Here is a 10,253-nt window from a genome sequence, read left to right on the forward strand (position 1 = left end):
ACCTTCACAGGAAGGTGGAGATGATGGGTGGGGCTACAACATTCATACACAGAGACTGTGTCCATACAACTCATGTCACTAGGACCAGGTAAAGCTTAGCAGAAGCACTAAGCTTGGTTAGTCTTAGTCAAAGTGTGGGGTTTTGTGGCGTCACCTGTTGCATAAATCTAGTGTATTTTGGTTAGTTGTAATTCACTATACTGTGCAGATCTAGAAAATGGGTCGTTCACTAATCAGGTTAAACGTGTTCCATGAAGACAGGCACACAGAAGTGTACCTGCAATTCATGGGAAACTGTCCACTCATGTAGCACAGCAATTCTCTCTTTTCTGGAACAGAATACCACTTGGGTGGCAAGCCAGCACTGACATTTAGCTGTCAAACATCCAGAATAATTCCCTTTTGGCAACTTGTTCCTTTACCCACCTTAATGTATTTATATGGAGGTTACTTTTCACAAACTGGATGTTGGAGAACCTTCTTTGTACTGAGCAAAACTGAACAATAAATGTGCTATTCTTGCAAGAACCTGAAGAGGGTAGACTTGTGTTGGGCATGGTCACAGTGGAAAATGTTTGATTTCATAAGCCCTTCACTTCTGTGTTTACTCATCTCAAAGAAATATCCTCTGTTATTAACGCTCCAAAGAAAATGTTGTGATGTGTGTATCTGCAGTATGTCTCAAAGGACTTGTTAATGAATGGCTAATCCAACAAAGTGGTATTGATTAAGTTGGAAAAGTGGGCTGATTGGGCTTCCTAAACCATCATCACCAAGTAGAAATTAGAATGGGAAATCTAGCCATGATCTTTATGTTAACTGCCATGAGGCAGTATTTGAGGGGGAAGAGTGTCTGAGTCACAATCTGGATTAATCTGAAGATGGCCATATAACAAGGCCCAGATATGGATGTGGACTTCTACCTCTCACCAATCTACATCATAAGACTGAATGAAGCTTTGATCCAGAGATTTGATTCAATGGAGATTTTATGGAGTCTCTGAATTGAAATAACTTTTCTACTTGGACTGATGATTCAGATCCAATTGAGTCTGGTGTTTTGAAAAAAGAACTCGGTCCTCCAGAAGGGCTGATTTGGAGCTGATTGGCATAATCTTTCCACTTACCACATTTGCAATTATTCTGCTTTCAGGTACCAGGTTTTCCACAGATGGGACATTTCTTTTGAGGAAAGCCAGTAGAGAAGGAAAGTGGAAATAGGCCATTTTAAGTGGAGAAACCATTAAGCCACTCTAATTTTGGATCCCAAATATTGGGGAATAGACTGCTGGCTTCATGGCTTTGAATATATGATATAGAAACAAATAAAACAGCATTGAAGATGTTACCTAGCTGGGTAATGAAATGTTTGCAAGAAAACAACCAAGCTCAGAGGACCCCAAGGACTCCACAGTTCAACCCTGAGCTACACATATTCACTTCTATTGGTACAAGCAAAACAAAACAAAGAGCAGGAACACACATGAAAACTCAATGCCTCACCTCTGCCCATAAACTGAGAAATTTTCTGGCTGCAGATGCAAGCAAACAATTGCCAAACCTTGTAGGTAAATTTGCATTAGATGGATCAATAGATCCCTGCTTTGGAAAGTTTTTCTGAATTTCTGTAGCTACAACTTCCATAAACCCAACTAATTTAGCATAGAGTCAGGGATGATGGGAGCAATAGCTTAACCTGAGAGGTGCTAATGTGGGGGACTATCATGCTACAGATTCATAGCTGTAGAGGACTGTCAAGGGAGGTCTACAAAATTATTGAATCTCAACTCCTATCCATATGTACGCCTTAGGGTTTTCCCAGCACATTGACGCAAAGCAGATTTTGGTTCTGGGTGTTGTTTTATAACCTAACAGCAGTAGACACTATGTCTCATTTCTACATACCCTATTCAAAGTATTCTGTGTTAAATCTATCTATCTATCTATCTATCTATCTATCTATCTATCTATCTATCTATCTATCTATCTATCTATCTGTCTGTCTGTCATCTATCTCCCTCCCCCCTCCTCCCCTTTCTCTATCATCTCCAGGTTTTCTTGTCTCATCAGGACACTAAGGACTTTCCTCAAGAACTCAATGGGACTGTGGAAGACAACACCAGATGTCAACTCAAGACAGCTCACACAAATGGCCATTAAGTGCGGCATATACCAAGGTGATGCACTGTCCCTGCTACTGTTTTGCATAGACTTGAGCCTCGCTCAGCCAGATAATCATGAGGACTGGATACGGATACAAGTTCAAGGGTGAAACTACCATCAGCCATCTCCTCTACATGGATGACATCAAGCTGCATGCTAAGGGTGAATGAGACATCAACTCACTGATCTACCTGACATGGATCTACAATGAGGACATTGGGACGTCATTCAGACTGGAGAAATATGGAGGGATGGTAGTACAGAGTGGGAAGGTAGTTAAGATTGATGGGGTGGAACTGCCAGTGAGCCACATAGAAGACATATAGACTAGCTATAAATACCTTGGTATCTCAACCCTGATTGTTCATTGGAAGGACTGATAATGAAGCTCAAGGTCAGATACTTTGGTCACCTAATGTGAAGAGAGGAGTCTTTGGAAAAGACCCTGATGCTGGGAAAGATTGAAGGCAAAAGGAGAAGAGGACGGCAGAGGATGAGATGGTTAGATAGCATCACTGAAGCAATGAGCATGAAACTGAGCAAACTCAGGGAGGCAATGAAGGACAGGAAGGCCTGGCGCGATATGGTTCATGGGGTCACGAAGAGTCAGACACGACTTAACGACTGAACAACAAAATCTCAAAGACACATGGGAACCATGATGAGGTGGCAAGGAAGACAACAACATCCAAGTACCACCAAAGGATAAGATAGGTCCTGAAGAGCCAGCTCAATGGGAAGAACAAGATCCATGCCATCAACATGTATGCCCTGCCAGTCATCAGATACCCTGCTGGTATAGTGAGCTGGCCAAAGGAGGACATGGAGGCTGCCGATGTGAAGACCCAAAAGCTCCTCACAATGTACGGAGGTTTCCACCCCAAGTCCAACACCCCGAGATTGTACACCAACCGCAAAGAGGGTGGGGGGGGGTGTCTGATGAGTGTCAAAGCCACTGTCCTGGATGAAACCCACAGCATCCAGGAGTACATCAGTAAGATGGCACCCAAAGATGAGCTGCTGAGAGAATGCCCGAGGCAGCAGACGACAGGGGAGGAAGTTCAACTGAGGAAGTACCATGGCAAGACAAGCCCCTGCATGGAATGTACCACTGACAGGTAGCTGAGGTGGCTGACATTGGGAAATCCTACCAGTGGCTGGAAAGGGCTGGACTGAAAGACAGCACTGAGGCGCTGATCATAGCAGCACAAGAACAGGCACTAAGCACCAGATCCGTAGAAGCAGGGGTCTACCACACTAGACAGGACCCAAGGTACAGACTGTGCAGAGAGGCCTCAGAGACAGTCCAACACATAGTGGCAGGGTGTAAGATGCAGGCAGGATCAGCATACACTGAACCGCACAACCAAGGAGCTGGCACTGTGTACAGGAACATCTGCACAGCATATGGGCTAGACTCCCCCAAGTCCAGATGGGAGATTCCACAGAAGCTTGTGGAGAATAACAGAGCTAAGATCCTGTGGGACCTCCAGATCCAGACAGACAGGCAGGTACTGGCCAATCAACCAGACCTCGTGGTAGTAGACAAGGACCAGAAGATAGCGGTAGTAATAGATGTAGCAGGGCCAAGTGACAGCAACATCAGGAAGAAGGAGCATGAGAAGCTGGAGAAGTACCAGGGCCTGAAGGAGGAACTGGAGAGGATGTGGAAAGTAAAGGCCAAAGTGGTCCCAGTGGTGATAGGAGCACTCGGGGCCGTGACTCCTAAGCTGGGAGAGTGGCTCCAACAGATCCCAGGAACAACATCTGAGCTCTCTGTGCAGAAGAATGCAGGGCTAGGAACAGCTCAGATGCTGTGCAGAACCCTCAAACTCCCAGGCCTCTGGTAGGGGACCCAAGATGGAGGAAGACACAGACCACCCATAGGGCTGAGATGGATTTTTTTTTCTTTTTAAATATTCAGTGTTGGTAACCTAGTTAAAAAAATTCTAAATGCTTTGGTTGAGGGGTTTGTTTGTTTGGCTTTTAGTATAATACCCAATTTTATTCTGCTGATCTTTTTAATAGTTTTAATTGAATTGCTCTGAGCAGAGTGGCTGTAATCAAGGCCATAAATTATGTAGATAAATAAGGGTGGTTTTTTTCTTGCTTCTGTGTCTTATCTTTTATTTTTTCAAGTGTTCACTGTTATTTTATATTGCTTCCAGGTTCTTGGGGTGAGGGCAAGGAATTGTGTGGTTCTTTCTCTCCAAGGCTGAAAAGAGAGCTCCTCACAGGTGGGGAAAACCTGACATCAGCTTCTCCCTTTTCATAACCTTCAAAGCTGACTGTTTTAGAGATTGCAAAATTTCAGTCTCAGAAAGCTTCCTGACAGAGGATGGGTGAGTCAAGAGGGGCTAAGAATCTGAAAGAACCTACCCCCCTCCAACTTTTTCAGTGCTCTCAACCTAACTAAGAAAAAGTTGAGAACAGCTGCTCCTTCCTATTTATAGTTTGCAACCAACTCAGTTTTAGAACTGCTGGAATACTCCAAGTGCTCGGTGTTCTGATTCTTTCTTCAAGTGTTCAGGGATATCATGTGCTTTGGAGACATCATTTGTTTGGCTAACCTAGCTAGGTGGCAGTATCTAGCCAACCTTGGTTGATCCCCAAAAGGTGAGCAGGACCAGATCTGGTAAGTACTTGGACCAGCAGGAAGTTTTCAGGAAGAAAAAATGGCAAACCACCTGTACAGTTGTAAAGAACAATACATGGATTTATCCAGGAAGTCATTCAGGAGTCAGGCTCAACTCAAAGGAGATTTTAGTTCTTTTCTTGTCATTGTTGCTTTGCATTTGGGGGACTTATTTCTCAAACTGAAAAGTAGGCTAATAAATAAAAGAATTAAAGTAAACGATCCAATGCAAGCATAACAGCTGGAAACGGAAATGGCGGTGGTGGTAAGGATGTTACAATTCCTTTATCTTATAATATAAAGTAGGACCATGGAGAGAAAAAACATCTCCTATGGAAGAAAAATTTTAAATGGACCTTTGAAAATCTTGGAAAACTATCTGCTGGGAAAGCAGCAAGGAGAATCTATTTTTGATGAGCGAGGGACTAAAAAAGGCCATTCTTCTGATGTGAATAAAACATTTGGTTGACACTTGATTTGATGAGGAGTTTATTAGCACACTGATATTTAGTAATTGACAGACACTTTTGCTGTTGCTGGAAGTACTGAGCCAATGATATAGATATTACTTTGTCAAACTGTATTACCATAAAACAGCTAATGAAGGATCCAGCCCATCTCTTCTAGCAGTCATAACATGGGCTTCTGTGAGAGCTGTAGAACAGTTCAAACTGAGGACCCAAGTTGCAGAAAGCCATGATTCAGGAGTAACTAGGGTCCTATTGCCTTTGGATGGGGTCCCCTGATTCCTGCCAAGTCAGTAGCCAGATCTCGGTTTTGCTCAGTTGCAAAACAGTAGAGGTCAAGTACTCCTGCCTGATTCTCTGGGCCTGTGACAATCAGATCTGTTCCTCATATGAAGATCAGTGAAAACTTCACCTGATGAATTTTCACAACTGTCCCAATGTGGAAGGTGGGAGTGGCTAGAAACCTGTAATGGGCTGTGAGAATAACCTTGAGGAACAAGAACTGCAACCAAGCCAAAGGTCAGATAAGAGAAATCTGAGTCCAAAGCAGGAATGATATTTGAGAAAGTGTGAAAAACACCAAGAAGATGCACTGAAGCTAATACACCATGAAAGCTTACTGAATACTGAAGAGACCAAAGTGGCCTTCAAGAAAGACCAAATGAAGAACAGAAAAGAGACATGGCAAGACAAAGTGTTACATGGCCAGTACACAAAAGAACTAGCAGGCAAGAAAATAAGAACAAAACCTGGCAATGGCTAAGAGCAGGAAAGTTGAAAAAAGAGACAGAGGGGCTAATTCTGGCTGCACAAGACCAAGCCTTAAGAACAAATACATACAAAGCCAGAACTGAGAAGACAGCAACAGACAGCAAATGCCACCTCTGCAAAGAAGCTGAAGAAACAGTGCCCACCTAGTTAGCTGCTGCAAGAAGATTGCACAGACTGACTACAAACAACGGTATGACAAAGCAGCAACACTGGTGCCTTGGAATATCTGCAAGAAATACCATTTATCTGCAAGCAAGAACTGGTGGGACCACAAAACAGACAAGGCAATAGAAAATGAAGAAGCTAAAGTGCTCTGGGGCTTTAGAATTTAAACAGACAAGCACCTGCCATACAACACCCCAGACTTAACAATTGTTGATAAGAAAGGCAAAAAAGTCTGGATAGTGGACATTGCAATACCTGGAGACAGCAGAAGAGAAGAGAAAGAACTGGAGAAAATCACAAAATACAAAGACCTGCAAATAGAAGTAGAACGACTGTGGCAAAAGAAAGCAAAGATAGTCCCAATAGTAATAGGTGCCTTGGATGCAATCCCAAAACATCTGGAGCACCCCTTGAAGACCATCGGCATTGACAAAATGGCCATCAGTCAATTGCACAAGGCAGCTTGACTTGGAACAGCTTCCATCCTGTGACGATACCTTTAACACCATCAAACAACAACATCTGCCTATCCCAGGTCCTTGGGAAGGGCTTGATAAGTGGACAAAAATGCCAAATCCAGTCTAAACATCTGGCTGACTGTGTGACCAACAAAAATTACAGGATTCATAACTTTGGTTTCCTGGTCTGGACCGCCTTGAAGGGCTGACACCAATCTTGCAGTTCTCACAACCCATTAAAAACCTGAGGAACTCCCTCCCTCCCTCCCACAAAAATGCTCAATATATCTTCCCAAACAGAACAACTGATTTTTTTCTACCTAATTTGTCTAATTTGATGGTAGGTGTCACTTGGCAGTTTAGATTCACAGCTAAAAAGCCATCCAGAAATCAGTTACCTAACTCCACAAACAAGCAAATAGATCGCTGTCTTTGATCTGGCTTGGCCAAATTCTAAATTCCTATAAGCCACTCTGACGTACAGATTTTAACTCAGCCCCCAAATCTGTTCTTTCCTTTCGTGGAGAATAAAGGTCAGCTTAGTTGACATCCCTTACAGTCAGGGTCCATCACTAGTAAATTGTAACAGAACAAATGGAAACGGAGGAGGTGCAAGCAAGGCATAGCTTGCCATTTTGACTCTTTTCCCCTGAAAACCAACCTGCGCCAAGAACTAATGTACTTTGCTTCTCATCAAACAAACCACATTGCGCTGAGTCATAATGAAAGCATTGCAAAACTGCCTTGATCACTCATAATGGAGAGGCAGGGGGGAAAATTGGAGATCAAGATGCTATTGTCATTCCCAACACCTGTTCTCAGAAAAAGTGAATGCTGATTCATTTGAAGCCTGGGTGGCAGGCGGGTCGAAAAAGGGCAAACTGCATGACACTCATTAGTCCCCTGTTTTTTCCCACTCTGCTGTGGAGTTGATCAGTATTATTTCTCAGAACTTTCTGTGGCTTTGAACCCCTTTTAGGATGACTTTCCATTTATCACATCAAAAATATGCCAATTAGAGGATTGACAGAGCCAGGACTGCTTTAACTCCAGTGTAGTGGAAATATTAATTACCAGGTAATTTGTAGTCCTTAAGCTCTGGAAAAGCTTTGGGGTTTATTAAGAAGAGTGAGAAGGAGAATGTTCACCCATTTTCCATTACACAACTATGACTATGAGTTGCTTCCCCCTCCTCCCCCCCCCAGTTCTGTCCTTTGCTCAGAAGGAAGGTATTTTGGGTCCCCCATCACTTCAGTTGTCCTCTTCTATGCTTTTTTTCCAGCAATTGGATTTGCTTTAGCTGATGAATTCCTCTTACTTTCAAGAAGTTTCTGCAAACCTTCAATTGGAACCTGCCTTTCTGTACTTCTAGACTATAATTACATCTGGGATGGAAAATGGTTGAAAATCCACCCCAACAATGGAGAGCAATTGCAAACCGTTTCTTTCTTTGCTTCTCTTTAGGAAGAAGGATTAAGAATTAATGAGCAGGAAGACAGCATGGAATGGAGCAGTAGAATAATTGTGGGAAAACTGCATCAAGTTGTTGCACCTATGATTCTTTTGACTGCAAATGGCAATAGACAGATAAGGAGAACATTCTTTACATACCATCCTAGTGGTCGTTGCTCACCTGATCTATCGCTAGTAAAACAAATCTCAAGCAAATTTTGACTCTTAATGGAACTTCTTGCCTCTTGTCTCCCTCTGGTCTTTCCCTCTCTTGAAGATATCGTTTAATTTAGTTTAGTTTGGCGAGGCTTCCTTGCCAAGGTATTCCTAATAAATCTACCTTTTACTTCAGATATAATGAATGCCTTTTAGCATTCCTTGGTAGTAAGGAAGACCATACCAAGGATCCAAGACGACTATATTAGGAGCATTTTTCTTTTACTGTATTGTTCTGCTACTTAAATGACTGGGCATTCCTTTAGCTCATATACTCAGAAGCATATCCTCTAACAAGGATGAATTTGCTGAAGTCAAAATCTCCAACATTTAGCTCAACATTTATTGGTGTCTCTGAGCAAAGGATAGCATTTCTACAGGTCTCCTTGCTAGTCTGGGGAACCCTTGGGGAGCGTGTTTGAGCAAAGGCACAAAAGTCTCATTTCTTTTTCCCATGTTTGTACCAAACAAATCAAAATCTGAGACAGAACAAGAGCCCTGGCGGGGTGGAGCACTGATAGATTTGGCCGAATATTTTATTTTATTCCAGCGTACAATAACCAGTCTTCTCTCGCTACCAAACAAAAGCCAAAAGTATGCAGCTTACCAACCCATTCAACTCCAATTACTGTACAGCAGCAGACAAATTGTGTTTCTGTCCACATTTCTGCCTGTTCTATGATGGCTAGGAAAATCACCCTCTTTTTCTTTTTATCAGAGAGAATCAAAGTGTATCATCTCGGAGCATCAATACAGCACGCGTGAGATCTTGAGGTAGCTCCAGTATGGCGGTTAACATCTAATCTCTCTTGCACCTTGTGCCTTTTAAATTTTTTAATGATGACTGCTTTTCATAAGTTTATTGTTTTATTCATTGTTGTATGCCTCCCAGAGTCATTTTACATGAGATGGGTGGCTATATAAATTTGATATATGAATAAATAATACATAAATACAGTGCATGTGAGTGTGTCTGGCCACCCGACCCACCTTCAGGATAAATATAAATCGTACCTCTCTCAAGTCCATGACTACATGAGATCAGGAGCAGCAAGATGCTTACGATCCCTGCCTTCATTTTAGTTCCCTTGCAATCACACCGGATTGTCGTGTGATTGAGGTCTGCTTTCTATGGCTGCTTCGCAAGCGGAGGCTTGATGAGCAAACCCCTTTATTTATATACTGCTTTCCTCCAAATTTCTTGATCAATGATTAATTGCCATGCAAGGGTCAGGGAGCAGGCATCCTTGGCCTGGCAGAGATAAAGCAAAGGTCCAGAGACAGGCAAACACATAGCAATAGGTGAGGCTTGACCCCAACCCATGCTCGGGTTTAAACATTAACTCAGCACTCTTAAATGCTCAGGGCCTGAAATAGGAGAATTGCCCACACAGAAGGAACATTGCTTCTCTCTTCCAGGATCAGATATCCACACTTCACAACTGGTGCAAAACATCCTCCAAGAAAGAGGTTTGACTTCTCCCTTGCAGTCCCCATTTGCTAAATTTGCCAAGGTGGTTTTATACCTATCCTGAAGATGTTGCAAGTTTGGGATTGGCTGGTTTCTTTTGCAATGCCCCCTCCAATTAGTGGCCTCTGGTTTAGCCATAGCTGCCATGAGAACTCTGGAGAAAGTGTAGGCTGTTCTCTTTTGTATAGATCCTATACGGCGCTCTTGTGCAGTTGCTTCAGGGCCCTCTGCCACTGATTGGCTGGGCAAGGATATGATTCTAGATTATTAAATTATAGAAAGTTTAAGTTGGAAGGGGCCTTACACATCAACTAGTCCAACTTCCTGCTCATAGCAGGAATCCACAGAGCCATCCTCAACAGGTGATCATCTAATGTCCATCTGAAACCTTCCAGTGAAAAGGAGTCCACCACTATTCCACAGCTCTTATCATCAGAACGTTCCTCTAATATTCA

At 42.9% G+C, this 10,253-nt stretch overlaps 1 protein-coding gene across 2 annotated transcripts in view; it reads right to left on the reverse strand.

The window, feature by feature from the left end:
* Positions 1-9,481, reverse strand: part of GC (GC vitamin D binding protein) — a 31,062-nt gene extending 21,581 nt beyond the window's left edge. For both annotated transcript variants that reach the window (XM_007439831.4, XM_025174174.2), the window contains exon 1: positions 9,342-9,481. In XM_007439831.4, the coding sequence (XP_007439893.3) occupies positions 9,342-9,405 (64 nt within the window). In that variant the 5' untranslated portion in view covers positions 9,406-9,481. The remainder of the gene's footprint in view (positions 1-9,341) is intronic.
* Between the last annotated feature and the right edge of the window lie 772 nt (positions 9,482-10,253).

Source organism: Python bivittatus, unplaced genomic scaffold, assembly GCF_059951505.1.
Source record: "Python bivittatus isolate LINGU-HERP-01145 unplaced genomic scaffold, Pbiv_v1 ctg000070_np1212, whole genome shotgun sequence".
NCBI lineage: Eukaryota > Metazoa > Chordata > Lepidosauria > Squamata > Pythonidae > Python > Python bivittatus.